General features: G+C 41.4%; 1 protein-coding gene across 7 annotated transcripts in view; it reads right to left on the bottom strand.

Annotated features, from left to right (window-relative positions):
* MDM2 (MDM2 proto-oncogene) overlaps nucleotides 1–4650 on the bottom strand; it is a 43126-nt gene extending 38476 nt beyond the window's left edge. For 3 of the 7 annotated variants that reach the window (XR_014295391.1, XR_014295392.1, XM_082636825.1), the window contains exons 1-4: nucleotides 4257–4650; nucleotides 3694–3762; nucleotides 3487–3571; nucleotides 679–753 (exon numbers count right to left, since the gene is read on the bottom strand). Coding sequence is in view for 1 of the 7 variants with exons in the window: in XM_082636825.1 (XP_082492951.1) it covers nucleotides 679–753; nucleotides 3487–3567 (156 nt within the window). In the remaining 6 variants the exon portion in view is untranslated. Of the gene's footprint in view, nucleotides 1–678; nucleotides 754–3486; nucleotides 3572–3693; nucleotides 3794–4256 lie in introns of all 7 variants that reach the window. The other 4 variants (XR_014295390.1, XR_014295394.1, XR_014295389.1 and 1 more) reach the window with 4 other exon arrangements.
* Nucleotides 4651–14248: the final 9598 nt, after the last annotated feature.

The following is a 14248-nucleotide window of genomic DNA, read 5'->3' as shown; positions in this document are numbered from 1 at the left end:
GCACAAATTTACAGCTAGAGAACAATACATCGAAATGTATCCATTAAATAGAACGTATGTTCTCTATCCCAGAAAGATCAGTATACTGTACTCATGTATCTCTAGTGCAGAAGTTCTTAACCTGGGATCCATGGATGCCCAATAAGTCCTTGGATAGAATTCAGGGGGTCCACTAATTTGGATGGGAAAAAAATGTTTGTCTGTATTTTCACTAACTTTTAACTGAAATTTAGCTTGCCCTTCAATTATGAACATAGGCAACAAATCACAAAGTATTAACAATAACTGTGATTTTGTCACCAAAAACATCACAAGCATTTTTCATATCATACATACTATGCTTGATGTAAACGTCTCAAAATATCAGTTATGCTCCTCACTACTTCCAAATTACATTTATTAGATCTGCTGCTAAATCTTAAGACTTTAGCAGTACGTCAAGTGGGTTCACAGCACAAAATGGCTAAGAACCTCTAAAGAGCTTCGCTTTGTCTGAGTTCCTGGCTGACACATGAAATTCGAGTATAAACTGAATTTTCAGCTTCAAATTATAGTCCAAATGACCACAATACTTAACATTCCTGCTTACTGAAAATCCCTCTACATGGCCAATTTCTCCCCATGGCTATATGTAACTAGTAAGACATTAAGTTATCTCTTTAACTTAGTTCAGCTTACCTCTTTCATAGTATAGGTGTCCTTCTGTGCACCAACTGACTTCAACAACTTCAAAAGCAATGGCTTTGGTCTAACCTATAAAGAACAAAGAGTTGCTATTATACTTCCAAATTATTCCAGAACTATAAGCCTGCAGGAAACTCATCCATAAAGAATTTCAACAAAGGTAGCAAACACAATGTTATCTCACAACATTAGAGACCTCAAAAACTAAGTCATAATGTTTTCACTAAATGTAATAGGCTGTGTAAACTGAATACCACAGACTGTGTTTGGGAAGAAAATGCTGGGATCTAATTATTATGCAAATAATCACAGAATCCTCAAGTATCATCAGTTGCCATCAAAAACAGTACCCATGCCAGGGCAGTGAAAATTATTCTTTTTCCTCCAACTATTTCTATCATCTGCTTATTACCTTACAAACTCAACGGTAAATGGAATACCCCAATGAGCTTACTATAAGCTAAATTACAAAATTCGAGAGAAAAGAGTAAATCTTTACGGTGGGTCCTTTTACCAATCTTTTCTTTCTACAGATTAGGTTCCTGAAGGCTGGGGAACTTTAACCCAAGCTGACGAGGATAATTAAGAACAGATCTGGAGACTGCGACTCACATCCTTCAACTGCAAGCCAGCATTTTCTTCCTACTATAGTATCATGCTGCCTTTTAGTTGGTCTACATTCCAAATATCTACTTGATAAACATTTATTGAGCTTCTGTCATGCACCAGATAGCACTGGATATTGCACACACACACAAATGACAAATAAGACATAAGACCTGTATTGAAGGAGCCAGCCAACTAGATCAGGGTTCAATTTTTTTCTTTAAAGAGCCAGAGAGTAAACAGTTTATAGCTTTTCTCGCCAGATAGTATGACTGAGAAGCATAAATTATATGTAAACCAATGGATGTGGCTCCATTTCAGTAAAACTTTATTCACAAAAGTAGGCAGCAGGCCAAATTTGGCCCATAGGCTGTAGTTTGCCTGCCTCTGACCTAGAGGCTTTCCAAGTTGTACTGAGAAAGTAAATGGCAAGGGGGCAGGGATGTAATGTGTTTATGCTCTTTCTCCCCGTCTGTCGCTGTATCAAAATCTTCAAAACTCAAGTATCTTTACAACGACACAGCCACCCTATACAGACTGTGCCTCTGCACGCCCTGCAATATACTCCCGTTCTGTCTAACTTTGAAATCTGACAGCAACCCAGTTTGGGATCTAACCCTCAAAACTAGATTTAAGGAAACTGCCTATTTCCAGCTAATCAACAGAATATTATTTAATAACTGAAAGTTTTAAAATACACAAAAAATGTAGTATTGAATCATTAATTGTTCTGATTATATGTTTTTTCCTATGTGCTTACATATGCGCTTTACTTTCAGGCTGTTTAAAGAATGAATTATCCCAAAAAACATAAAAAGCTACTTTTTTTCCTCCTAAAATTTTATATATACTATATTAACTTCAAACTACATAAAACAACTCAAAGTAAAAGTCTCCAATGGAAAGCCATCAGCTTTTTATTAAGACTTAAAAGACATGCATTAATAAGAAAACTACTATAAAAGACAATACCATTATTAATCTTACATTTAAGAACAGAAAGATAAATTCTAGATGAGAAAAATCTAGATGTAAAAATAAAAACTGCTAGAAGAAAATACAGCAGCATATCTGTATAATCTTGGGATGGGAGAGCTCTTCCAAAACATGATATGAAATTCAAAAGCCAGCAAAAGTCAAATCTTACTTTATAAAAATGTTCTCAATGAGAAAAAGAACAAATAAGCAAAGTTAATTTTTAACATTTGTAAATGATAAAAATTAAATACACTTGAAACACAGAGAACTATTACAAATTATTAAGAAAAATACAATAAGCCTAAAAGAAAAGTAAAAGAAAAGTGTATAGATAAAACCAAGCAAACCCCAAAAGAAACAAATGATTTAACCAATGATGTGATGCCCAACCTCACCAAACATTAGGGAAATACACATTTAAACAATAATATAATACCTTTTGCCAAAAAAGGGCAAAATAACAGTGATAATATTCAGTTTTGACAGAGAGGAAAACTATTACACGTAACACTTGTGTTAGGATACATATGCAAAGCAGCACCATCTGTAATACTCAAAAACTAAAGGCAATTTTAGAAAACCTATCAGTAAAGGCATAAATTTCTTAAATGGTTCACTAATGCTGTGGATTACCATGCAGCTGTTAAAAAAGAATTCTGTAGGTTTTATTGATTGACATAGATGCTATTTGCTTAACATCTCTAGTATAATCCTATTTTAGTAAAACAAACTGAACCGCGACAGCTTAAAACTCACATGTGCACATATATATGTGGGTATGCACATAGATAAAGATCTAAAAAGGAGATATGGTCAAAACAGAAGACTGGAATTTTCAGCTTTTACTTTATACTTCTCTGTAATGCCTAACATCTTTACAACAAGCATGAATTATTTCTGACGTCTACAAAAGTTAAATACTGACAGGTCAAAACAGAATAAAAACAAAAAACAGCCACATAATAAACATGACTTCAGCATCCATACTTAAGAAGATAATGAAACTGACTTTTAATTCAGTGTGGTAAAAAGCTAGGAAAATAAATATGGATTCTTACAGGTAACTTTTGCTCCACAGTTATGCCTGAGTGGCAGGAATTTAAGCTATGTACTACAACTTCACTTAAAGAGCCATGCTGTAATTGGGGTCTGTGAAATCTAGTTGGTCACCTCATAAAATAAATTTTTGTTAGTTACACTGGAGACAAAAATACCAACCAGGGTCTCTTGTTCCGAAGCTGGAATCTGTGAGGTGCTTACAGCACCATCAGTAGACACAGACATGTTGGTATTGCACATTTGCCTACGAGTACGAAAAGAAAACACACGATAAAAACTTGAAATACTGAAATACCTGTTAAAAAATAAAGACAGATCATATAGAAATGAGTTAAACGATGCTTTTATTAGCAAGTGGGTCCTTACCTCGATCAGCAGAAAATGCTACAGGTCGGTGACCACAGGTTCTCCCTCTCAAACAGCCAGTGAATACAGCTGGGAAAAGGCATGGTTTAAATAGCCCCAGCTGGAGACAAGTCAGGGCTTAGCTCCTTCTACTGCCAACGCGGAACGTGTCCGAACTTGACCAGCCCCACAGGAAAAGCTGAGTCAACCTGCCCCCAGAACCAGCCCAATCTCGCCCAGACGTAGCGCCCGGTAGATACAAGCTACCGAACAGGCACCTGTCATTATTTTGACAACCCCCCCCCGCTCCCGGTAGCGACCCCCGCGCACTTGACCGTTACCCCCGTGCCCGCGGAACCCCCTCCCAAACCCCCGCCCGCTGGAAGCGCGGCCCAGAAAACCCGCCCTCCTCCCGAGTGGCGACAACCTCGCCTCCTTCCAACAAAACCTCCACAGACCCACATGCCCGGCGCCCCCCACCACGAAATGCACAAAGGCGGGGCACAGGCGGGGGGTGAGAGCGACCGGGGAGACCCAAGTCACAAAGCAAACCCAGAACTGCCCACGCGCTTCCAGGCCGATACCTGCTGCTCACTAATTGGGGGTTGCCGCGCCTGGAGTCGGCGGGGTGGGTGAGGGAGCCGTCCCTCGAGGCTCCCTAGTTCCCGTCACGGGGCGCGCGGAAGCCCGACGCCTTGGGCCTCGGCCACCATTCCACTCGCCGGGCCCAGGCTGCCGGGGCGCTCGAAAGTACTAGGTCTGGAGGAGAAGGAGGCTCCTAGCGGCGAAAGCTGCAGGACCTCGGTCAGAGGGGTAAGAGCTACCCCTCAGGCTAGGCTTCTTGCTCCATTTTCCTTCCAGTCACACCGGGCCGCACAGGCCCCCAAAGGTGCCGAGCTGGCCGAGGTGCGGCGGCTGCGCGCCCCCTACCGTCCGAGCGCAGCGCGCCGGAAGCCGCGGCCGATCCGGGCTTTTGCGCGCGCAAGCCCCGCCGCCCCCGCCCATTGGGGGCGGGGCTGGGCCAGACAGCCTGGGCGAAGGGGGCGGTCCCGGAACTGAGCAAGCGGCCTCGGCCGGTGGGGAGGGGCGCCGGGCGCGCGCGACCCGCCGGAGTGGGTCGCGCTTTTTCCCGGGCGGAGCTGAGCTCTGGTACTTCCCGCCGCCGCCTGGTTTGGTGCGCCAAGCTTGGGACTTCTTTGTCCCTTGGCGCTATTTTTGTATTTCTGTGTTTGCACCTCCCTACCGCAATGGAAACTCAGGCAAATACGCATCTAAGTGCCGCTACCGAAAAAGAAACCACAATTAACAGCTGTGCGATATATTAAGCCCGCACCGCCAGCCGCTGGAGTCTTTTTTTTTAAGTATGATTAAAAATAGCACAGTATGGGCTTGTTCAGGGATGCATACAGTATTCTAGTTGAAGGAATAAAAGTCTGGTGGTTACCGTTAGAGATGGGTGGGGTAAAGAACGGTTACTCTTAACTTTATGCTTTTAGAGTGTTTGGGTTTCTTTTGTTTATATGATGAATGTATTCATTCCCATTAAAAATATCTGTTTCTATATTAGGCATTCAGTACTGAAAGACTCACCTACTTGCCCCTTTTGGCACATAGGCATGGCAGTCTCAAAAATGAGCCAGGACATGAGAATTGAGTTGGCTCGGCCCAAAAAGCACAGTCATCGCAAAAACAGCTTCTTTGGCAAGAAAGTAACTAGTTCCTTGTGAACGGGGAACTTTCTGATAAAGTTACATCTTTCCTTTCTCCCACACCCTAGTCTACTAGAAAGCAATCTTCTTTAAACTTAGTGGTCGCTCAATTAATTTAATTGCTAACATTATCTTCAGGGATTGGTTTGGCTTTTAAAAAAAAATCTCTTTGTCAAATCAAATATAGTGAGGTTTCTGGTTGTAAAAGCGTGTGCTTGACACAGGATAAAAGAAAATCTCAAGAGATGGAGAAAATAGCATAAAAAGATAAATTATACAAGTTGGCATTTGTTAATGCCAAGTGAAGGAACAGGTATGTGCTACAAGAGTTCAAAGACAGGATTGCTCAGTGAATACCCAGGCGGTTCACAAAGGCCTCAGAGACGTTTAGATATATCTTGTGCCTTGAAGGATGGTAAGACTTAAGACAGACAATATTCCAGGCACAAGAAGAATATTCTCCAGAAAGTCCAGAAGTGAAAATGTTGTTTTGTTTCTGGGTTTTTTTTGGCCGTGCCTCGCAGCACATGGGATCTCAGTTCCCCGACCTTGGATCGAACCTGCGCCCCCTGCAGTGGAAGTATGGAGTCTTAACCACTGGACTGCCAGGGAAGTCCTCAGAAGTGAAAATGTAAAGGACCATTTGAGAAACAATAAGTTTGACTTACAACCAAGGAAAAGAAAAACCAAGAAAAAATTTTTTTTCAGAATTTGGAGGTTCCTTAAATGCCAAGCAAAGGAATTTGGGCTTTGGACAGGGTAGGCAGTGGACAGAGGGGAAGAACGTAAACAAGTGAGTTGCTTTAAACTGTTTTTAACAGCACCACCATGACCAAATTCATGAATAGACTGGCCAGCCTCCTCTGGACCAACTTTCCCCGTTCTCTTTGGCCCTGTGTTCTGAAAAAATCCTCCTGGCAGAATTAGTAGAGCAGAAACAAAAGGGCAGAACTGATAGGATTAGTCTTTTTCTTCTAATGGAACCAAAAAAGAAGGGCAGAAATGAAGTGATAGGATCTGGAGTGTTGGGGGAAGAGATGAATGAGGCAAGGATTCTATCTTTCAAGGAATTGATATTGAAAATTTACCGAGTGTACCAAGCACTCCCCAAGGCCCCTATTGGTGAACAAGATGGTCATATTACCTGCCATCACAGAACCTAGCAGGATGACTCTGAATTTCCACCCAAAGAGAATAATGATATTGCTGACCGAAAGTCTAGAGGAAATGCAGTTGAGGAGTTGTTTGAGTTTTAGATGATGTACCACAGAATGAAGAGTTCAGTGTAGAACTGAAGCTCAGGCTGGCGACAGAGCTATCAAGGTGATGGTTGGCTCCACACTTAAGACCTGATGAGTTCCCCAAAGGAGAGAAGAGACTAGATTGGGATAAGGCAGCAGGGGAACAAACAGCAGAGAATGAGAGGAATGACCAGAAGGCCAACCAACACAGGACCATATGGTGGTGTCTCAAAACCACAGGAGCCAAGTAATGGTACTGAATACTGCAGAAGTCAAAGAAAACGAAGAATGAGAAAACACACTGGATCTGCTCCCTCTAAAAACAGTTCCTGTTGAGTGTGACTTTACCGTTACGAAAAAATGCAGACCAGCTGCTGCTGTTTCCCTGCATTCCACTGTTGTCCTGTGTCACTCTGCCCTTGCTGTGCTTCTTGGAGGCTTCTCTGGGGGCATCTTCTGCTTAATATTTGGTAGCATTGTTCTTGACACCCTCCTTTGTTCTAAGAGATGGAGATACCTTGAGCATCTTTATGTTCTTGGCACCTAAACTCTGCAGACACATGCACAGTAGACTTTTATGCTGGTCCAAGAGCCATTTCATACTTGCATTTATTAATGACAACTGACTAATCTTTAAAGAATGGTAGAAAATAAACAAGATTTATCTCAGAAACAATGTTTAGAATGCTAAAAGTTCTGCAATATTTATGAGACTATCTAAAATTACAGAATTAGTTCAAATTCCTCATGTATTTGCAGACATCTGGAGATAGTGTCATTGAAAAAGCAAAAACCCAGCAAATGGTGGCTATAAATACAGGGTTTTTATTTCTATTTGGAGAATTAATCAACTAACTTTTTGTTTATTTTGGCAAGATTCAAGTATGCAGAAATATTCACAAAACAATTAATATCCAATGTAACCACTGCCTATAATACACATTTGTCATTTCTGCTTTGGATAGATTTAAAAAAGGGAACATAAAAAAAGTTGAAGTTCCCCTATTCTCATTCCTAATCCCATTCTCCTCCCTCTCTTGAGACAATCATAATTATCAACTTGATGTTTATCTACTGAGTCCACGTTTTTATACATTGACTCTAAACAGTAAGCACAATAGACCATATATACATACATATAAAAGGAATTGCTGGCCCATAGGGTATTAATCTTTATGGTAAGTTTCAATATCTAACAGGGAAAGCTGTCCTTATCTTTTTCACTATTGTTTTGGCTCTTCTTGAATGTCACTTTTAGAATCAGTTTGTCTAATTAATAAAATAGAATCTTACTGGGATTTTGATTCAAACTGCATTGGATTAATAGATTAAATTGACATCTTTTCAGTTTGGATTCTTCCCAAATGAGAATATATCGTATTGTTCCTTTTTTTTCAGGTCTCCCTTTTACATCCTTTAATAATGTTTTATCATTTTCTCCCTAGGTCTCTAGTATCTTTGGCTATTTTTTCTGAGGTAATTTATAATTTTTATTGCTATTATAAATTATATCTTTTTCTGTTTTATTTCTAGTTGCTTATTTTTGACATATGGGACATTTATTTATTTATTTATTTATTTATTTATTTTGCTGTATGCGGGACTCTCACTGTTGTGGCCTCTCCCGTTGCGGAGCACAGGCTCTGGACGCACAGGCTCCACGGCCGTGGCTCACGGGCCCAGCCGCTCCGCGGCATGTGGGATCTTCCCGGACCAGGGCACGAACCCGTGTCCCCTGCATTGGTAGGCGGACTCTCAACCACTGCGCCACCAGGGAAGCCCCCTTCCTCACTAATCTTAATATTAGCATTTGATTTAAAGTGAGAGACGTGCGACTCTTCCTTTCATTTGAATACTTAGAGGCCATCGTAGGGTTATTAATTGCCCTAATTACAATACTGTTGTGTCCCAGGAAATAGGGAGGCCCAAGGAGAGGGAGAGAGAAAGGAGGATGCCTGGTTGGTGGAGAAGTCAAAACACACACAACATTTATCGATTACGTTTGCCTTCTTATATGGGTGTGGTTTGTGGCACCCCAAAACAATGACAATATTAACATCAAAGATTACTGATCACAGGTCACCATAACATATATAATAATAACGAAAAAGTTTGAAATAGTGCCAGAATTACCAAAACATGACACCCAGACATGAAGTGAGCAAATGCTGTGGGAAAAATGGTGCTGACAGACTCGCTCAATGCAGGATTGCCACAAACATTTGATTTGTAACCAAAATAAAAGGCAACATCTGTGAAATGCAATAAAGCAAAGCACAATAAAATGAGATATGCCTCTATAAGGGTGACTCAACATACTGTTGCCGCCTTTAAGACAAAGGGAGCCATGTGTCAAGGAATGCAGGCAGCATTCAGGAGCCAAGAGTGGCCTCCACTGACTGTCGGCAAGGAAAACGGGGCCGTGGTTCTATAATCAACGCAATCTGAATATGGGCCCAAATCTGAATGAGCTAGAAAGCAGGTTCTTTTCTAGAGCCTACAGATGAGAGCTCAAGCTGGCCAATCTTGAGTTCGACTTTGTGAGACCTGGAGCAGAGAAACCCAGCTGAGTTCACTTGGACTTCTGCTACATAGATCTGAGAGCTAATACATTTGTGTTACTTTAAGCCACTCTGTTTGTGGTGATTTGTTACACAGCAATAGAGAACCGCTACATGACTCCTTTGGTATTGGGTTGGGAAGGTGGAAGGAGGGGAAAATGATTGCCCTTGAAGTTTGTTTCCCTTATATGAATTGTACATAATCATGGTTCCTTTATATGAACAATACCAGCTAAATGATGGAGACATTTCTGTCCCCTTTCTGTTGGTTGTCCTGGATTCCTGTTTAATATCAGTTGGCATCACATCAGTTCCCTCCAGGTAGCAGGTGTCCAAAAGCTCGTTCTCCAAAGGGGTCCTATGGCTTGGTCCTGGCGGGAAGTTGGACAGCGGGGATCTGAATGAAGTTCAATTTCTTTTGCCCCAGCTGAGCACATTCCACCATACATATCCTACAGTCTTTTGCTGCCAGGGTTCTATTACAAGGCTGTGTCCATCTTAGGGGCTACCAGTAAAACTCCTAACACCCCTGCCATCTTCTTAGGGACCACTGACTTGCAAGAAACTCCTGCAAATTTTCCACATCAAGGCAGAGGATGCTACTCAAACTCACTACGTCTCTTCTGCCAGTTGAGTAGTTCATCAACTTCCAGACAAGATATGATCACAAGTTTCAGATTTAGTTGGGGGTATGGGATGTTATAAACTCTCTGTTCCTCCAAAACGTGACCTATTTTTTAATGGTCCTCCCTTTAAACTCTCAATGGTAAAAGTTATCAAACTGGCTGAACCTGTATTGCCCCTGTGGGAACCAGAGTCTCAAGTCAAGAACTGGGCCTAATTTGAACTTAGTTTTGGAGAACTGAGTAACTATTCTCAACAGGACAATATCCCCACTGAAATCCTCTAAGGACTGTAGCCTCTGGTAACCTCTGAGGACAGGATATCAGTTATGCTCCATATTATCCTGTTGCACAATTCTTGTTACAAATTTAATTCATCAGTGTCTTTAAAAAAGAGAAAAAAAAGCCCTAAGTAACTAATAACTAAGTAGAGTTTATCTGAGTAAATACAAGCATGATTCAATATTATCAGATCTATCACTATAATCTTACCATTTTAACAGATTAAGGAGAAAAACACTTGATCATCTCCAGATGTATAAAGAAGTATTTGATAAAACTGAACACTTATTCATATATTTTAAAAATTAAAAAACCTGTGAATAGAAGGAAAGTTTTATAGTGTAATAAAGGGCAACTACCTAAAACTTACAGCAAACATCAAACTTTAAAAGTATTTTTTATTGAAGTCCAGCATAAGACAAGGATGCCCACTATCATTGCTACTATTCCCTGAAGTAATAATTTTTATAATGATTTTAAGACAAGAAAATAAGGGAATTCCCTGGCCATCCAGGGCTTAGGACTCTGTACTTTCACTGCCCAGGGCCCAGGTTTGATCCCTGGTCGGGGGACTAAGATCTGCAAGCCACACGGCCTGGCAAAACAAAAGACAAAAAACAAATGCATATATATATAATATACACACACACACATATATACATAAGAAAGGAAGAGACAAATTGATGATTTTTACAGATGAGATTATCATTTACATAGAAAATTCAAAAGCATCTACTGAAAAGCTAGTTATATTTATAAAACAAAATGCAGCAGTGTTGCTGGCTCTAAGATCAAAATACAAAAATCAGGGCTTCCCTGGTGGTGCAGTGGTTGAGAATCCGCCTGCCGATGCAGGGTACACGGGTTCATGCCCCGGTCCGGGAAGATCCCACATGCCGCGGAGCGGCTGGGCCCGTGAGCCATGGCCACTGAGCCTGCGTGTCCGGAGCCTGTGCTCCGCAGCGGGAGAGGCCACAACAGTGAGAGGCCCGCGTACTGCAAAAAAAAAAAAAAAAAAAAAAATCAATAATTGTCCCATATGTCAAAAATAAGCAACTGGAAATAAAACAGAAAAAGATATAATTTATAATAGCTGAGCCATGGCCGCTGAGCCTGCGCTTCAAAAGCATGTCAAAAGTGCGTCAAAAGCATGTCAAAGGCATGTCAAAAGCCAAAATAGGCCAAAGGCTACTGTGAATGCACAGTAAAAGTTCTTGAAGGAAATTAAAAGTGCTACTCCAGTGAACACACAAACAATAAGAAAGCAAAACAGCCTTATTGCTGATATGGAGAAAGTTGTAGTGGTCTAGAGAGAACATCAAACCAGGCCACAATATTCCCTTAAGCCAAAGACTAATCCAGAGAAAAGTCCTAACCCTCTCCAATTCTATGAAGGCTGAGAGAGGTAAAGAAGTTGCAGGAGAAAAGTCTGAGGCTGGCAGAGGTTGGTTCCTGAGGTTAAAGGAAAGAAGCTGTCTCCATAACATCAAAGTGCAAGGTGAAGCAGCAAGTGCTGATGTAGATGCTGCAGCAAGTTATCTAGAAGATCTAACTAAGATCATTAATGAAGGTGGCTACACTAAACAACAGATTTTCAGTACAGATGAAACAGCCTTCTATTGGAAGAAGATGCCATCTAGGACTTTCATAGCTAAAGAGGAGAAGTCAATGCCTGGCTTCAGAGCTTCAAAGGACAGGCTGAATCTCGAATCTCTTGCTAGGAGTTAATGCAGCTGGTGACTTGAAGCCAGTGCTTATTTACTATTCTGAAAATCCTGGGGTCCTTCAGAATTATGCTAAATCTACTCTGCCTGTGCTCTATAAATGGAACAACAGTGCCTGGATGACAGCACATTTGTTTACAACATGGGTTACTGAATATTTTAAGCCCACTGCTGAGACCTGCTGCTCAGAAAAAAAGATTCCTTTTCAAACATTATTGCTCACTGACAATGCACTTCGTCACCAAAGAGCTCTAATGGAGATGTACAAGGAGATTCATGTTGTTTTCATGCCTGCTAACCCAACATCCATTCTGCAGTCCATGGATCAAGGAGTCATTTTGACTTTCAAGTCTTATTATTTAAGAACTACATTTCATAAGGCTTTAGCTGCTATAGATAGTGATTCCTCACGATGAATCTGGGCAAAGCCAATTGAAAATCTTTTGGAAAGAATTCGCCATTCTAGATGCCATTAAGAACATTCATGATTCATGAGATAAGGTCAAAATACCAACATCAACAGGAGCTTGAAAGAAGTTGATTCCAACTCTCATGGATGACCTTGAGGGGTTCAAGACTTCAGTGGAAGAAGTAACTGCAGATGTGGTGGAAAAAGCAAGAGAACTGGAATTAGAAGTGGAGCCCAAAGATGTGACTGCATTGCTGCAATCTCATGCTAAAACTTGAACAGATGAGGAGTTGCTTCTTATGGATCAACAGAGAGTGGTTTCTTGAGATGGAATGTATTCCTGGTGAAGATGCTGTGAAGATCATTGAAATGACAACAAAGGATTTAGAAAATGCTATCAAACAGCATTGCATGTTGCAGAGAAATCGTTCATGAAGAGAAGAGTCACCAATGTGGTAAACCTCACTGTGGTCGTATTCTAAGAAACTGCCACAGCCATCCTAACCTTCAGCAACCTGACCCATCAGCAGCCATCAATATCGAGTCAAGACCCTCCACCAGCAGAAAAGACTACAAGTCATTGAAGTCTTACATGATGGTTAGCAGTTTTTAGGAATAAAGTATTTTTAAATTAAGGTTTGTACATTGATTTTTAGACATAATGCTACTGCACACTTAATACTCTACAGTATAGTGTAAACATAATGTTTATACTCAGTGGGAAACTAAAACATTTGTGTGACTCACTTTAATGCAATATTCACTTTCCTGCAGTGCTCTGGAACTGAACCCACAATGTCTCCAATGCCTGTACTTTGAATCTCTGACTCACCCCTCTGCTACCAGCCAGAGAAAACTCTGAGCTTACAGGCCCCTATGGGGCTTCCATGGTGGCACAGTGGTTAAGAATCTGCCTGCCAATGCAGGGGACACAGGTTCAATCCCTGGTCCGGGAAGATGCCACATGCCATAGAGCAACTAAGCTCATGCGCCACAACTACTGAGCCTGTGCTCTAGAACCTGTGAGCCACAACTACTGAGCCCACGTGCCGCAACTACTGAAGACCATGCACCTAGAGCCTGTGCTCGGCAACAAGAGAAGCCACTGCAATGAGAAGCCTGAGCACCGCAACAAAGAGTAGCCCCCTCTTGCCACAACTAGAGAAAGCCCATGCACAGCAGCCCAACGCAGCCAAAAATAAAATAAAATTAAAAAAAAATAAAAAAGGCTCCTATGATTAGAATTGACCAACCCAGACAGTCTCCCTTTTGCCATGTGATGTAACATAATCATGGCCCTGCTGACAACTTGATTTCAGAATTCTGGCCTCCAGAACCCTGAGACAATAAATTTCTGTTGTGCTGAGACCATCTAATTTGTGGCACTTTGCTAAGACAGCCATAGCAAACTAATATAGTTAGTTTCCGAGACTTACCACTCAGAATTATGACTACTGTAATTTTGTATTGAGTGAAAAATTATGGTACAACTCAGGACTGGAAAATCTGGCTTAGGCAGAGATAGGTGTCTTTGAATGACAGGTCCACAGGGACTTCAAGTTAAAATCTCACGAAAGTAGTACTGCCTTGCAGGACTGTGGAGTAGCCTTTCATGGCATTAAAATCGTCCTCCCAGGACAAGTTGGGGTGGTGGCTGCCATGCTCAGTGGATTCCTTGAGTGGGTCAGAGAATTCCTGCCCTGGAGGTCAGCAGTCTCTGCTTGACTACTCACTTTAAACTGCTGCTGGTTGCTGAGGTGTTTGCCATTGTCTAGCATCTACAACTGGCTCCAGATGATTCCACTGTTGATGCTCAAAGTGGTTAAAAAGACACTGTGCCTTCTCCATGATGAGGAGCTGCCTCACAGGCACATGGACCTTCAAGTTTTTCCTCATGTGGCCAAACCTAGAAGGGGAAGCCAGCTTCTATTTGTCTAGCTCCTAATTCAGGTCACCCTAACACTTGTGGGCTTCTTTTTTTTTTAATGCCATGATATTTTCTTTCTTGATTGTGAGGCAACACTATC

The sequence above is a fragment of the Mesoplodon mirus genome (assembly GCF_964341445.2).
Source record: "Mesoplodon mirus genome assembly, chromosome: 11".
Classification (NCBI taxonomy): Eukaryota; Metazoa; Chordata; class Mammalia; order Artiodactyla; family Ziphiidae; genus Mesoplodon; species Mesoplodon mirus.
The sequence above is the reverse complement of the archived record's forward strand: the minus strand, read 5'-3'. Positions and strand labels throughout refer to the sequence as shown.